General features: G+C 32.1%; 2 protein-coding genes across 2 annotated transcripts; one reads left to right on the top strand and one right to left on the bottom strand.

Moving 5' to 3' along the window:
• The first annotated feature begins 5,507 nt into the window (after positions 1-5,507).
• LOC11417206 (pentatricopeptide repeat-containing protein At1g12775, mitochondrial) lies at positions 5,508-6,899 on the top strand. Its single transcript, XM_003589216.2, has 2 exons — positions 5,508-5,548; positions 5,741-6,899. The coding sequence occupies exon 2, from the start codon at positions 5,763-5,765 to the stop codon at positions 6,882-6,884; it is 1,122 nt and encodes a 373-aa protein (XP_003589264.1). The 5' UTR covers positions 5,508-5,548; positions 5,741-5,762; the 3' UTR covers positions 6,885-6,899.
• A 3,315-nt stretch (positions 6,900-10,214) lies between these two features.
• Positions 10,215-13,741, bottom strand: LOC11417891 (transcription factor MYB65). Its single transcript, XM_003589214.3, has 4 exons — positions 13,647-13,741; positions 13,054-13,543; positions 10,865-11,633; positions 10,215-10,610 (listed from the first exon to the last, which is right to left on the bottom strand). The coding sequence occupies exons 2-4, from the start codon at positions 13,528-13,530 to the stop codon at positions 10,465-10,467; spliced, it is 1,392 nt and encodes a 463-aa protein (XP_003589262.2). The 5' UTR covers positions 13,531-13,543; positions 13,647-13,741; the 3' UTR covers positions 10,215-10,464.
• Between the last annotated feature and the right edge of the window lie 3,458 nt (positions 13,742-17,199).

The raw sequence follows: 17,199 nt of genomic DNA, 5'->3' as shown, positions 1-17,199 counted from the left end.
AAAAGTTTTGATCCCTAGCACAAGGAGTGCCAAAAGAGACAAAACAAAATTACAAAGAGTTCCGATCAAACCACAAAAAATAACAAGGAAAAATACATCAGCCAATCCCCAAACAAGTAAGGGGACGTTGCCACCACATATGGTAACCAAAAGGAAAGCACACATTTTTTTCTTTCAACCATTTAAGAGATATAATCTTAACCTTCTCAAGTAAGGGGCTTATTTTAAAAAGAGAGTTCAGCCTCCTATTTCGCAGGGACGGCCCTGCTTGTAAAATTCAGGAACATTTTAACTATTTCAAATAGTTTGGGAACGAAATTAAACGACTTGTGCAAATTCAAGGATGAAAATACCTATTCTCTCCTTTTATCAATTGGATTTTTTCAGAGAGAATTATTAATTAACTGGTTTCTTTCTATTAATCTTAATTTCATTTTTATTTTTTTCTTTCAAGTAACTTACTTGGTAGCAACTCACATATTAAATAAGACAGCACAGACACTCATCGGATCAGGCATGTCCTGGTGTTAGACATGTATCGCATTCGACACCAACACGACACCGATACTTGTAATTACACTGAATTATGTGATTTTTCAAATTATTAGTTGTGTCCGTGTATCAGTGGCGGAGCTGGAAATAATTTTTAGGGTGGACAAATTTGTTTAATATGTAAATTTATATATTTTTTATTAGTTTTTCTTGAAATTTTTTATATTAGTTAATTCGAGTGACCAATAATCTTTTATCTATGAAACATAATTTAAACTAGATTTTAAAAATGTTTTAACATTTTGTCAAAAAAATAATTTTTATTATATTACACCATATTTTAAATTTAAAAATGAACTGTAGTATAAAAGTTGGTGAACTATACAGTACTCCATCGTATCAAAATGAGTGTCGCTTTAACCAATTGCACACAAATTAAGAAATTGAATGAAATAATCATTAGACATAACACTTTTACTAAACTGCCTTTGTTTTATATGAAAAAGACAAACATAAAGTTACATTGAAAATTGTGTGAGAAAAAAGTTGGAGTATTTATTAAGAGTAAAGTTGAAAGAAAAAAAATTAAAGTTGTGTTAAAAATGTAAAGTGACATTCATTTTAAAACAATTTTTTTTTGCTAAAGCAACACTTATTTTAAAACTTAGATAAATAGTGAGGTAAAGCAAATTAAGGAACTTGAAAGGTTGTTGTTTTAGTGGTTAGGGGTTTTTAGAAAGACTTTTCGTGTATTTGTTCAATTTTTTATGATTAATTAAGTTTTTGGTTCAATAAAATATCTTTAGTTTTGTTTTTAGTCTTATAAAAATAAATCACACTTTCTAGTCCATATAAAATTTTTTGTCAAAGTTTTTAGTCCTTGCTGTTAAGTGACCTTAACCAGTGGCGGAACCAGGAATTTTATAGAGCATGAGCAAAAAATTTATCGCAAAACGTTACTTCCTTCCTTCAAATAATTTCACATTTCCTACGGATATATCTTTCCTGCGGAACCTAAATCCTTGGCAAAATCTGTAGGAAATGTGTTTCCTGCGGAATTTACACAAAAATCCGGAGGTAAACCCGCAGGAAAAGCTAAAATTTCTAGTAATGGTTGAGTTTGCTACATAGAAAGTTGGAGCCGAGCCTGGGCACTAGCCCAGGCTAGCTGGGGTGGCTCCGCCCCTGACCTTAACGGATGCTGATGTGGCACTGCCACATCAGATTTCTTTATGACATGGCTAGCTGACATGTGGAAAGCTCTCTTGGATTATGTATTTAGAATAAAAAATTAAAAAGAATTAAAATATAAAAAACATGAAAAATAAGTATAAGTAGTTAAAAAGAACATATATATATTCCCAGAATTGGGATTTTCATCAAACAACAACTTGAAACTAAAGAAACCCATCGAACTAGCGCACCATCTAACATCAACAACTTGAAATCGAATACGAATCTGAAAACGAAATAGATTACGAAGTTGAAATCGAATCGAAACTACAAAACCAGAGATTGAACTTCCTTCCTTAAATTAAACGAACTGAAAAATGGTCTGAAGTGCCAGAAATCAAAATCAGTCCTGTGCGGTTGAGATTCATACATTGTGCTGTGATTTTTAGTCCCTCTAAACCAGTCCTTTCGAAACAGATGTTGCAATCTCTCTTGATAAAATTTGATGAACACGATGACATCGTTGTTATGGGGTGATAAATCAAATAAATGGAATAATATATAAATGTGTTGACCGTGAGTAATTGAATATGGATGAAATTGGGGGATTGGGGTTATCGAAGGAACAAGAAGGTGATGGAAGAAGAAGAAATCTAGAAGGGCAAGTCGCTGGTGGAGAAGAGAAGAGAAGAGGGACAAAAAAAAAAATGGACTTTTCAATTTAACAATAGGGGCACTTTAGGAGTTTCATAATTTATCATTATCTTTTTTTTTTTTGAAAAAAATTATTAAAATGAACAATCTTATGTGTTTTTTATTTTAAAAAATAATAATGATGTGGCAGTGCCACATCAGCATCTGTTAAAACATTGGATAGGGACTAAAAATATTGACAATTTTTTTTAAAGGGATTAAAAAGTGTGATTTATTTTTATAGAGACTAAAAACAAAATTGGAGATATTTATAGCGACTAAAAACTTAATTAACCCAAAATCTTATTGTATTGTATAATTTTTTTGACAAAAAATAACAATAAAAGCCTAGCTAGGATTTGAACACAACACAGAACATAAGGCCATTGGATTTACCAACTTAACCGCTAGAACAAGCTAGGCAATTATCCATTCTTGCGCAACACATATATATAATATAATTTCTTATAAAATCTTTCTAACCATACCTATTAAAAATTAATTTTTTTAGGGTTGGGGTGAGTCATGACTCAACCTAAGTGTGTGTTTCGTGTCTGTATCTATACTTCATAGGTTACTAGTATCATTGGAATAATATTTATAATTTTGTTGTGAAAAGACTTTTTTTTTAATAAGTTAAATTGACCCATCTAAACTTGCACCGTAGAGAATCGAACCTAAGACCAACTCAAGTGGGTTGAAAAGGCTCATTTTCTAGTTTAGAAAATAATGATATACATTTAGATTTGTTATTGTCTTTTGTCTTGTTAATGAATAATTTTATTACTAAATCAGAATCACTCCCTAAGTTCTTTACAGAACAACCCTTTCTCCCTAAAAAATTGTTAAATGAACAGTCACCAAAATTATAAACATGATTATTTTCATGTTTGAGACCCAATACAATTTGTTGTTCAGTTCTCTATTTATATTTTTCTGAGTTTAGTTTCTAAGGTGTTCAGTTAGCTCTATAACAGTAAGCCAACTAGTTCTGTTTAGCACCAGATATTAGGATGTCGAGTCATTCAACAGATCTTCCCTGGGCTCAAGTGTTTTTTTTTCCAAACACCATTCTTATTATTTGTCAGCAAATTTAACACTAACCTATAAACGTAGGAATTTTAAAAAACATTTATTAAAATGTAAGATCATTCAAAGAGGACAAAATGTAAGGATCAATATATTTAACCCAAGAATTAATTAACTTAAGTGACCTAAAGAATTAAGTTAAGAGACTAATTTATTACAATTAATTAACTTAAATGATAAAAAAAAAGGTAAATTTTAGGGTACATCCAATATATTTGAGTGTACTAGTACATTCACTCTTTAAATTATAGTTAAATGAGTTGTTTTTTGAAGATTTTTTTTTTATCATTTATAATTATAATAACTAAATTTTATTCATCAAAAGTGTCAACGAAATAAAATTAAGTTTTTTTTTGAATTTTTATCACTCATAATTGAGAACATTGATTATTTTTTACAATAATATGTAAAAATAATTACTATGATTCTTATAAACAATAAAATGATGTTTTTTCTTATGAAATGATGTTCTATAAAATATAAATATTGACAAATAGCTATTTATTACATAAAAAATGATCGTTAATTTATAAAATTATGGAGTAAGAGCACCGGTACAACTCACTTTATAAATGTAATGTAGAAATTCCAAAAAAGAAAAAAACTTAAAAAATTAATTTATTACGATTAAATAACTTAAACGACCTAAGTTATAATACTTTTTACCAACTTATTTAGTTTTTTTGTTTTGTTGTGTATTTAATAAAAATAGAACTATGTGGTAGGTCAATCATGCAAATCTAGTGTTTGCTTTAAAGTAGAAGATGTACTTTTGAGTTATAGAAGTTAATGAGAAACAAACAAGTACAAGGTAAAGCTAAACTTAGATGGAACTGGAGAATTGATCTTGACACATATGCATCGGCTGAGAAGCACGAGTAATTTATCTAAATGTTTCTCGGCAGTTAACTGCCGAATTATGGAACCGGCTGCAGTTAACTACTGAGGAAAACTGAAAACTACGACAATTAACTGCCGATGAAACCTCAAACCTGTTTTTTTTTTTTGACAAAAATCATAAATTGTTATTAATAATATTTATTGATTTTGAATGTTTCAATCATTATTTTGGTACGTTTCAAACAATTGCAGTATTATACTTATGCGTATATATCTTAATAAAAATAGCATTTAAATCAGTGTAACAATTAAGCATTTGAATATTATTTTGCACATTACTTAAATAAAAATAAAAATAAAAATCGTTAAAATAATTGTTTATAACGATTTTTTTTAAGGTATAATATGTTGTTATATTTTCTACATTAAAATAATTGTGCACAAAGATTTTTTTTTTGTTTAAGTAATTTGCAAAATAATATTCAAATGTTTAATTTTTACACTTATTGAAATGTTTGTTGAGTACTTAAATGCTCTTTATTTTTTTGGTCAAGATTTAAATGATATATATATATATATATATATATATATATATATATATATATATAGGCTTAATTGCTCTTTTGGTCCCTTAAGTATTTAATTGGTATCGCTTTGGTCCCTTAACTAAAAAAAAGATTGTTTCAGTACTTTAAGTTTTTTTTAGTCTCGTTTTGGTCCCTTCTGTTAGGTTTCCGTTAGTTTTAATATATATATATTTTATTTTTTTTGTAAAAAATTTCCAGAACCAATGACAAGGTGACATGTGTTAACTCTGGGACATGTGTCACTTTGTCATTGGCTTTGGGATTTTTTTTAAAAAAACTCAGAGCCAATGACAAGGTGACACATGTCTAGGAGTTAACTTTTTTTTTAAACCCTAACGGAAACCTAACAGAAGGGACCAAAACAAGACTAAAAAAAAAACTTAAAATACTCAAACAATCTTTTATTTTAGTTAAGGGACCAAAGCGATACCAATTAAATAGTTAAGGGACCTAAAGAGCAATTAAGCCTATATATATATATATATACACACGGGTTCTCCGGCAAATTACTCGTGTTTCCCGGTCAACGCATATGTTTCAACACCAATTCTCCTCAATATGAATACAACCGAAAAGTAAAAAGGATACTTTGGTCATTCTTTAAACCCTTATCTCTGACTATAAATAAGATCACTGAAAATCACAATTTGCGGCTGGGAAGTATTTAGATTTGGTTAAGGTTTTTTCTAGATTACCTTTGAAGAATGGTGGGTAATTTACCCACCAACCAATGAAAATGAGCAATTTGTTGGTGGGGTCAAGATAGTTCATGGATACCACTTAAAAATGTGCTTATTGACTAATGTGTATTGGTTGGGGTAAATTACCCACTATTCTTCCATGGGTACCCTAGTTGTCACCTTTGCTTAAAGCTTTATCGCAGCAACAATGTTGTCAAGGTTAATGAGTAGATATGCTACTGCTGTCTCTGTGCACAATTGTCGTTTTGTTTCATCCTCAACAAGTAAGTGGTGTGATTATGTTCCTAGCCCTATTTTTATAGAATCATGCAAGAGTTGGCCAACTGCTGTTAGTTTGTTTGAATCCACGCTCTCTGTAGGTTGCTATCCCATATCCCATTATAACTTTATTTTATCTTCACTTCTTCAATTGGGCCGCTCCGAAACTGTTGTTTCCCTTGCTCAACAATTGGAGGAGGTCAAATACCGCAACAATATATATAAACGTGTTCTACCAGACATTCATACTTGGTCAATCCTCATCACATGTCACTGTTTCCATGGTAACATGTCTTCGGCTATCTGTTTATTCAATAATATCATAAAAACTGGTCATCCTCCTTCTTCTGAAACTTTGTATGATATTTTCGATGGTTTTTGCCGCATAGGCAAGATTCACAAAGCAATCCTCTTTTATAATGACATCGTACTTAAACAGGGTTTTCAGTTGGACAATCGTACTTATTCTATTCTGATCCAAGGAGTATGTGAGATAGGAGGAGAAACCCAAATAGCCATCCAGCTTTTGAGACAGGCACTACAGATTAACAGTGGAAAACAAGATGCTGGTTTTTCTTTCAAGCGCATGTATAACTCGATCATACTCAGACTCTGCAAAGATAGACTTGCAAACCAAGCCTATGATTTATATTCTGAAATGATTCATACTCACACCTTCAAGCCTGATGTTGTCACTTACCATCATCTAATCTATGGCTATTGCATCCTCGGTCAATTTGAACAAGCAATTGCCTTGTTTAAAAAATTCAAGGCATCTCTACCAGAAAAAGTATTCAAGGTATCAATCAACATCCCTCCTACTCCTCCTACCCAAAGAGAGGTCAAATCTGCTAAAACTGCAGTAGCTGTGATGATAAAAGGCGGTCTCAAACCTAATGTTGCTAGTTATCACTCAGTTGCTGATGGAATATACAATTTTGGATCACGAAGACTTATGAATAAGATTGCACATAAGATGGAAAGATTGCTGCTGCTTCCTAAATCTTTACTACGATTTGAAGTTTATTACTACGATTTGGTGAAGTATTGATGCTACCTAAAAACCAATAAGAAGTGTATTTGCACTTTTTTTAGGTTGCATTTCTTCAATCATCTTATTTTAATTTGTGTTTTTTTTTTTTTATTTGGCATTGTTGTATTTCATATTATATAATTTGAAATATATTGTTCAGGAATTCAGATTATATAATAAAAAAACAAGACAATGTGTGTTGAATTTTGATTCATTTATGAATTTTGTTGATGTATATGTGATTTTGATTACTTTTGGAATTGGACCCATGCCCTCATCGTCGGTGGCAACATAAATAAAAAAATTGAATACTTTTTTCAGTCAAATTAATTTTTATATAATAAAACAAACAAGTAAACGAACAAATTCTTGAAGCAAAATACACATCCAAGCAAATGTTATTAAATACAAAATTAATCTGATGAGGAATACTAGCAACGCTCACTTTTGAACACTCTCTAATAATCACTCATTTATTAAATAAAATCAATGTATGTCCCACCATTTTGTGTGAGTTCTTTTTCAAAGTGTAAACCCACAATGATGTAAACCAACAAGAAAATAAATATTAGAGTCTTCAAAAGAGAGTGTTGCTAGCATTATTCTTCATCCAACATATCAAGTTCAAAACCAGTGAGATCCTCCATTAAGCCCCGTAAAGAGAAAATAAAGGCATTTTAGACTATTTTGGAAAAAACTATAAGCTACAAGATAATATCCATGAAATATATTTCTTCAAGAATAAGCACAATGCCTTCTCTTATGTCTTCAAGGACCATTACTTGGATGTATGGATCTTTTGGTACCAAATCCTTTTTTCTGATTTTTTAGGCAAGCTAAACTCAATTCATTTTATCAAGAATAATAGAGGCAATACATGATGAGGCAGAATAAAAGACACGGGGCTAGGCCTGACTCTAAAACAAATGCTCTCGCTAGATTATGAACAACTCTATTAACTTGTCTCTGAAGAAACACAAGCTGAAAGTGGAAGTTCTCTTGTGAAAATAAAATGTCACGACATTTTTCTATAAGTGACCCAAGCTCATTAACATAAACTCTCAAGTCGTTAATAGCTACCACTATAGTTCTACTATCTGACTCAGAGCACTTGAGACAACCCATCGACAGAGCAAGTCTTAGCGAGATAAGGACTGCTTGTGCCTCCCCTTCTGGAACAGTTGCAGAATAGCGAGTCCAAGATGTATGAGCTACGACAAACTTGCGTGAGGGGTTTCAGAGGCATGTTGTAAATCCCATTTTGTTCTCTGCGGTAAATACTGCACAATCTGAGTTGCGTTTAACATACATGCTCTCCGTTTAGTCCACCTTTGGTTGGTTTCGGCTGGACTGTCATAACAATTTTGTGCAGCTTGTTGATTGTATTGCGCCTATTTATACCGAGTTACATAGTCCCTTGCATCAGAAGGAACTCTTTTAGGATCTAACAATGATCCTTCCCAAAGGCATTTGTTTCTACACTTCCAAATGCTCCATAAACAAGTAGCTAGCAAATCTGCATCTTCTCAGACAGTGCTGCTGCATAAATCAAAGAGCATTTCAGTGAGACTGAGGGCTTGGTTGCTGATCTGTTGGATACTAGGCCATAATTTCAGCTCTTGCTGCTCACACATGAGGCATCACAAGCTGCTCTCCAACTAAGATGCTTCATTTTTGAAGGGACGTCTAGTTTCCATATATTGCTCCAATTTCCTAAAGTTTGGCTTTGATTATTCTGCAATATGGTGGATAAACAGAGTTTGTAGGCTGTTTTCAAACTATACTCACCATTACTAGTAAGCCGCCATATGATAGTATAATGTTGCTCCATGTAAGTAAGAGGAATGCGCATAATTGCATTGACATCTCCGGTATTGAACAGTGCAGCCAGGAATCCTTGATTCCAACTGCTTGTTTCATGACAGAATAATGAGCTACTGTGAGTTCTTGCAAATGGGATGGCAGCTGAGTAATCGGCTTAAGATGATATGTGGTTCTGATCCATTGCTCATTTCAGACATTAATTTGAGATCCTTCTCCAATTTTCCAGCAGTAACCAAGAGTTGACAGGGAGATAGAACTCCATAATAATACTCCACCACAAATAACTTGGATAGTGGCCAATGCGAGCATCCAAGATACCATCCTTGGTAGCATATCCATTTTTCCTTCTACGATTATTGATCTTGATTTCTAGTTCTTTTGTCTTTTTAAAACTTAATCTGATTATTGTGCTTACATACTTTTAGATGCAAATGTTTTGTTCACCTACCTCTGTTTGAAAGACATAAGTTTGATGCACAACCAGTTCAATGCACATTTATGGGCTAAAGTCATTATGATAAGGATTTTGTATGTTATGATGTTTATAACCATCGCTTCCGTATTTCTAGAAATGTGACTTTTTTTTTTTTTTTTTTTTATAATCAATTTATGTTCTCTTGCGCTTCTCCTACTTTGAGTGATATTTCCATTTCGCCAAGTTTTCTACTCTGCCTAAATGTATAGGACGTTTTAAACCATGAATCATGTTAGACAACGCAACAAACAGCCCAACACTGATCTGCCACCTGATCCTGAACTAGTTGAACCACGACCATCACTTTGAATATCTCGAGCATCGAATAGGTACTCACTAGACATGTATGATACTTACATACTTCTCTGACTACCTCATTCTCTAGCATATCTATTTTTGTGTTACTCACCGACTATTTATGATGAACGCTAGATAAAAGCAATGAATGAGGAACTTCACGCTCTCCAAGATAATTTTTCATAGAATATTATCTCTTGTCCCCCTAATATCAAACTCATAAGCTGCAAATGGGTGTGTTATGGTGTGGAACTGGATTCTAATAAGTCATTCAACTGTTACAAAGCTTTGATTGGTTGACTTTGGAAACAAGCAGGAATAGTATTGATTATGATGAAACAAATGCACCGTAGCTAAAATGATAATTGTTTGCACTATGCTCTCTATAGTTACTTCTAATAGGTGTTATCTTCATTAAATGGACGGGAGTAATGCTTTTCTTCATGGTGACTTGAATGAAGATATTTATTTGAAGATCTTGGTAGTACAGTTAATGTAATACGTACCTTGAAATAGATCTCCAAATTCTATAAAAATCTTATATGTGAGGAAAAACATATTAAAAAAATTTATTAGAACAATTTAGTTTGGATTTGCTAAATAAATTTGAAAGAACAAAACCAACTCAGTGTGTTTTTCCGACTCTACCGACAAAAATAATGTGTATTTTGTGCCTTATTATTCATTAATAGTTCTTTAGCAACTACTCATGTATACAGTTTCTGTGTTGAATAAATACATCAGCCATAAAATGCAAGTTTGAATTAACATTTCTTAAAGTTAAGATCACAGACCAATATACACACGCTTTTCAAATACCATAGTTCCAATGTAAAAACTATACAAAGTGACAACCAACAAATTTCAACATAGTGAAATCTCAAACCATAAAAAAGGAAAAATAAAACCGAGTAGTTAGTATCACGATCTGCCAACAAGTGCTAACAAATGAACTCTTTACCAAGAAGAGCATGCACTTCTAGAACAACAGATTTATCATATTTATTCTATTTTATAATACCAAGCGAAGTCATCAACCACAGGCGCAGCATCTGGATGCGCAAATATTTTTCTCCTCAAATCATCTCTCTCAGAAGAAAAGTAATCTGGGATCTGATTAAATGCAGCATGGTTAATAATATCATGACCTGCCAAATAAGAGGGGAAAACTAAATTAATGAAATGAAATCTCTTAAATAAAAGCTCATGACAGTTCATAATTATAAACGGAAATGAAATGACACTTAATAATACTCCCTCCGGATACATATATAAGCAAAAGATTTTTTTTTTTTAGATTAATTGAATAACTGATGTATCTAACCAAATATATCGGTTGTTTAATGCATCTAAAGAAAAAATAATTGTTTATATATGAGACCGGAAAGAGTATATTGCTAACCCTGAGTAGTTTCAGCTGAGTGGTGCCCGTCAGTTGAGCACGTGTTCATATGATTATTGTTATTATAGTCAAAGGACGGAAATAAACCATCATACTGATCATCTGACTCATCCCATTGTGTGCTAAGATTTGCTTCATTGGATGGAAGAAAATGACTCCTCTCTAGAGAAGTTGGAACTGACTGAACAGGCTCAACTTGAGGATATGGAATCATATAGCTACGATGTTGAGTCTGTGAATATTGGAGTGAAGGGGGCTCAGTCTTCATGAACCCATATATGGGCTCAAAAGAAGAGGTTTTTGGTGCCATGTGAATACCGACCATAGGGTTATCATATTCATTAAACTGATTGTAGCTATGTGGTTCATTAATATCCTCCCATGGAGGAGACGAAGGAGATGGCATAGGATATTTTCTGAGCTGATCAAATGCTGCTGGGGCAGCAGCATTATTGCTATAACTGTACAAATTCATATCGGACTTCCAAGGGCGCTTAGAGGGACGCAATAACAAGCCAGCTAGAAGCTTATCAAAACATGGTGGTAAAATATCAGGGCGGAGTTTGTAATCTTTAAATATCACTTCAGGTACTTTGTTCTCTGCTTCATCATGCTGGCTGGCTTCATTTGTCAACATGTCAGCATTTTCTTGATTCAGCAGACATTCAGATGATAAATCTTCAGGGTAGATTGGTAAGTTTGCCCGACCCCGTTTCTTGCATCTTGTGTTCCAAAAGTTCTTTATCTCATTATCTGTACGTCCAGGCAACTGAAAAGAAGAGAAACAGGAATGAACATAAGGCAAATATGAACATATAAGACAATTAAGAAGTGATATTGTAAGGGGTTTTGTTTTGACAACCCTGCTTGATGGTAAGTAGTAGGTTGGTTCACATTTATAAAAAACCTAAGAGTACAATTTATATGAAAAAAATTGTTTATTTACTTGGTCAAGAATCTATTTAGCCCAAATACATATGAGGAGTATATAGAAAATTTTGAAAAACATAAGATATGGAATGATTCAGATTCACTAATACAAATTTCTTTAATAAAATATATACTAATAATTGTAAAGTGACCTTGTGACCGTAACAAAAGAGCAGACAAATGTTCAAATCAAAATATTTTATTTCCTTATAAACATCTCACACTGTATATTTTCCAGAACCAATTTCTGAATGCCATAAAAGTCTTGACTTTATTAAATTGTTTACTATTTAATGTCTAACCTAATTGTATAATTTTATCTCTTTGATTCTCATCATCCAAAAATAAAATTGAATTAAAAAAAAAAAAAAAAAGCATAGCTTTCATCAAGAGGCAACAACTTTAACAATTCATGAAGTCCACCACCATCAAGAATAAGTCGTCTATCACAAAGTATTGACTGATATAACAGACTTATAATTAGTATCGTTTATTAATATTAGGCTTTATATAATTAGAATAATTCTAATTATTAAGTTAATAGCACACTATTAAGTCTATCACACTATTAAGCTTTATATAATATCGTTTATTAAGTTAATACCAGTTTTCGCCCCTAACTTTTAAGAAGTTGCGATTTTGGCCCCCTAAGAAAAAACTATGAAACCGCCCCCCCTAAGTTTTGCAACTGTAGCAGTTTCGGCCCCAAAGACCAATTTTTGGTAAAAAAATAATAATAATAATAAAAAAAAATCACACGTGGCACCTCACTTAGTGTCACGTCAGCGTAGACCGAGTCGAAATTGGTCTAAGGGGTCAAAACTACCACAGATGCAAAATTTAGGGGACGGTTTTGTATTTTTTTTCTTCTTCTTAAGGGGCCAAAATCGCAACTTTAGAAAAGTTAGAGGGCTAAAACTGCAATTAGCCTTAATATTATCATCACAGAAATATAATTAAACTACTATTCAATTTCATATTCTTATTCTGTATCCTCTCATACTACTAATCAATTTGTAATTATATGATGGCACCAAAAAAGGCCTTAAAGTCAAGTATAATACAACAAAATAATAATAATAACAACAATAAAATCTATGAAATAAAAAAACCCTAAAGTAAAATAATAATAATAATAATAACAATAAAATCTATGAAAAATATAGATATTGCAATCATATTACCACATCATAACAATAGATTTGCAAATATCAAAAAGGAAAGGATAAAAAAATATCAAGAAGAATGATATTAATTACCAGTGCAGCCATTTGAGCCCATTTATTTCCCATCTTATGATGCAACTCAATGATTCGGCGTTCTTCTTCAGCAGTAATTGCACCCTTTCTGAGATCAGGTCTCAAATGATTTGCCCATCGTAGACGACAGCTTTTCCCACAGCGAGCAAGTCCGGTACATTTCCGGACTGAATTCCAGTTTCCCTCACCATATTTTTGAACATGAGCTACCAAGATTTCATCCTCTGCCGCTGTCCATGGACCTTTCTTTAGACCACCTTCTCCTCCTTCTCCTCCAGTGGTATCTCCTTCATCAGTTTCTTGATCAGCTGACAGTATTGACTGCCTTTTGCGATCATCATCGCCGCTTGAAGGGCTACTCATACCACTCAATATGCCTGTTTTGTGATCGCCATCATCTTCGCTTAAAGCGCTATTCATGACTCTCAATATGTGAGTTTTGTGATCACCATAGTGTTCGCTTGAAGTGCTACTCATGAATCTCAATATGCTTGAAGATCCAAGAAGAAAATTAAAAAAAAAAAGAGCATTAGAGAGAACAATAAAAGAAATAGAGCATTAGAGAGAAGAGAAGAATACAGTGTAAAACTAACCACGTGGAAGTGAGGCAGAGGCGATAGGTGGTGATGGTGAGAGAAGGGAATCGCTCACTTGACTTGGAAGTGAGAAACCCTAGATTCTATTTGAGTTTCATTTATTGAGGTTGTTTCATTTCTATTTTAATTAAAAAAGAAAAACAAAAAAAAGAAAAGAAAGTGGATGTGGACAAAACAACACAATCATGATAAGAACAAAACACTTTCTAAAAATAAAAATAAAAAATCAATTTTCAAACAAAAAGGTCAACCCACGCCATATAAATTTAGAGCCCGTTTGTTATACTTTTCAAGAAAAAAAAAATATTCCTTTCTTTTTTAATAATCATTTTTAAGTTTTAAGAGTGTTGCATCCGTTTGTGATAGATTTTTAAAATAATCAAAATTTAGGATCCGTTTGTTATGGATTAAAATAAAAATAATTTTGACACGAAATAATTTAGAGATTATTTTCTAGAGATTTTGAGCTCGTTTGTTATAGTTTTTCTTAAGAAAAAAAAAAAAAAAAATATATATATATATATATATATATATATTAAAATAATCACTTTTAATAGTTTTGCGTTTGTTACAACTTTTTAAAACAGATAATTTGAAGTTGTTAAGAGCCTTTCAAAAAATAGATTTTTTACAGGTGAGAGAAAATATGGATTAAAAGATTGAACTAATTTTGTAACAAAAAATCCCTTTTATATAGTTGCATCCAAACAAATTAAAAAATTATCTGTTTTAAAAAAGTAATTTTTATTACGGTACACAAACACAAAATAGATTCTGATTTTTCATAAAATCTCTAAAATATAATCTCTAAATTATTTTATGTCAAAATCACTTCTATTTTACGTTTATTTACCGTAATAAAAATAACTTTTTTTTTAAACAAATAATTTAGTTTGTTTTGATACAACCGTATAAAAAGAAATTTTATGTTACGAAATTAGTTAAATATTTCAAAACCGCCTCAAAAGAGCTTCTAGAAAATCGAAGCCCGCTCTAAATACTCATCTTGAGAGCATTCTCAAGATTACTCACCGCAAGTATAATTTTATTTGTTGAATTTCATATATACATTGATTTGCTTGTACGAGGGGTTGTTAGTTTCGCTGACAGATTTGGAAACATTCTGTTGAGAAATTTGGCGCATGAATTTATTATAATAAATGAAATAAAAATAAGTTGGGATTTGCTGCTACTAATCCACCTTCACCTTTGTTTGATTCATAAGCCTGCTCGGTATTTTACTTGAGGCTCAAAGATAACTGCATCAATTGTACATGACAAGTATCTGGTGGATTTTTCCATCTATGCTTCGTGTTAGTTTGTTGCCATTTCTGAACTACAGATGAATTCAAAAAAGCTTGTTAGATTATATTGTTGCCTGCATATTCTTAGAGTTTACCATTCATAATCCTTGTTGTGCAGCTGTTGATGACAGTAAAATTAAATTCTCTCCACATGATGAAACTGACCTACATACGTTTGAATTTAAGGTCATATTTCACTATACTCCCAAACTTTTATAGCCTCTTGGCATTCAAACAAGATATGTCAATCACTTTCATTTTCCCCTTCACAAAAAGGACAAGAAGTTTGACATTGAACCCCTCTTGTTATGAGTTTTTCTCTCGTCTGCGATCAACCTTTTTTGGTACTCTTAACCTCCATAACTTTGTCCACTCCCCTGGTTTTCTCAAGTTTACATAAATCATATGACCATATTTCACTGATCAAGTTTCCTCTTGGAACAACAACACCAAAACCAGAATTTAGCTTCACTCATTAATCAACTCAGTTCTTCATGATATCAAATTGGAAGTTTCCTCGAAGAATTATTTATTAAAGTTTGTTTTTTAGGAGATGTTTTCATAAGTTCTCCTAGAGAGTCTCACAAAACAAGGCCAAGAGTTGAAAGGGTTTGGTTTGAGATAAAGGCTAGAATTGAAGAAAACAGGCTCAAGCCTCTTTTGATCAAGAAAGTTAAACCTTTTATTGAATCTGATTTAGTTTCCTGGGCTAATTTGATGTCTAATATGTCATATACAAAGTTTCGACCAATTCTTCCTCCAGAGGCTCTTGCGTAAGTTGTGATACTTCCTTTTTTGACACTTTATAGGTTAAGTTTGTAGATTTGGTCTTGTTATACTCCAGAGTTTACCAAACCTTGTAAAATATTACTTATGCACTCATGTTTGTAAATACCAAAACAGAAGAGAAGAAAGAAGTAAAATGTAATTTGCTATTACTTGCTTTAACAGACTTCTATAGTAAAGGACACTTCTGATGAAGTAGTCTGAACTGAGCTGGTATGCGGCTTTTTTATTCTTTATACAATGACTGCTTTTACTTTGACTAGCAGGGTAATGTGAAACTCAAGCTTTACATTTTACTTTGACTGATTTTCCAAGTATATTCGAGCAAGGTAATGATTAATGAATAATAATACTCTTACTGAGACTTAGATATTGTGGAACTCAAGCTTTATTCTTTATTTAAATGCTCTTGTAGAATAACATTTCTTTAAGAGATAACTCTTGTTGCTCTGAAGCTAAAAAGACAGACAAACTTTGCAGCCTTTCTATGATATAGTCGTAACTTTGAAGCCTTAAGGCATCAAAGATGTTAAGGGTTGTTAGGTGCTGTTCTGACTTTTTCCATTTCTTTATCTTGCCAATGTGTTCTGATTTTGACCTATTTCGACTTCTATTCAATGATGATAGAATATGATACATATAGCATTTCATAAAAATGAAGGCCACTATGGTTTTTCTCGTAGTTTTTGAACTGACTACACTAAGAACCAAAACTTCTTTTTCACTTACTTATATAATTCCGTTACTACTTTCATGTTTTAGATTAAAATAGACCAAGACACAATACAATACCGATACGTGTCTGGGGTTAATATGGTTTCAATATGATGCAGACTGAGGTTATGATATAGTTTTCGGCAGTGAATATGGTTATTTTTCTCTATTTGCATTGATCTTTAGTTTCCTATTTATAAAGTCTGATATGATATCTCTGCTTGATTTGGTGGGTGATGATTGATAGATATATCCATACTCTTACTCTTTGAATCTTTAGTTTCCAGCAGAGATCTGAATGTAGATAACTAATAAAACCATCGGTAATAAACAACCTTATGTTGCAAGATATGTACAAAACGGTGGCTCATTTTTTAACTAATATGGTTGGATAAATCATTTTAATTGTGATTTATGTGTTGATTTCATGCCTCTGCCTTGAGTGTAATGTCCATTTTGTGTATTTAGTATGATGGAGGAACTAGCTTTACACAAAGTATTGTGATGATATTTTTGTCGTTCCGGATATGTCTATTTTGAATGTTTGCATCTCTTTCCTATTTGTTTTTGTTCATCTTTAATGGGGTTATATGTGTAAATGGAAAACTCAATATTATATAAATTCTATAAAGGAAAGCACTTTGCCAAAGAAAAGCCCTTGGAAAAGAAAGAATTGATTTCACCATACCTTTGGAAAGAGAGAATTATGAGATATAATTCATAGGTACAACATCGCTCTTGAGTTT

The sequence above is a fragment of the Medicago truncatula genome, chromosome 1 (assembly GCF_003473485.1).
Source record: "Medicago truncatula cultivar Jemalong A17 chromosome 1, MtrunA17r5.0-ANR, whole genome shotgun sequence".
Taxonomy (NCBI): domain Eukaryota; kingdom Viridiplantae; phylum Streptophyta; class Magnoliopsida; order Fabales; family Fabaceae; genus Medicago; species Medicago truncatula.
The sequence above is the reverse complement of the archived record's forward strand: the minus strand, read 5'-3'. Positions and strand labels throughout refer to the sequence as shown.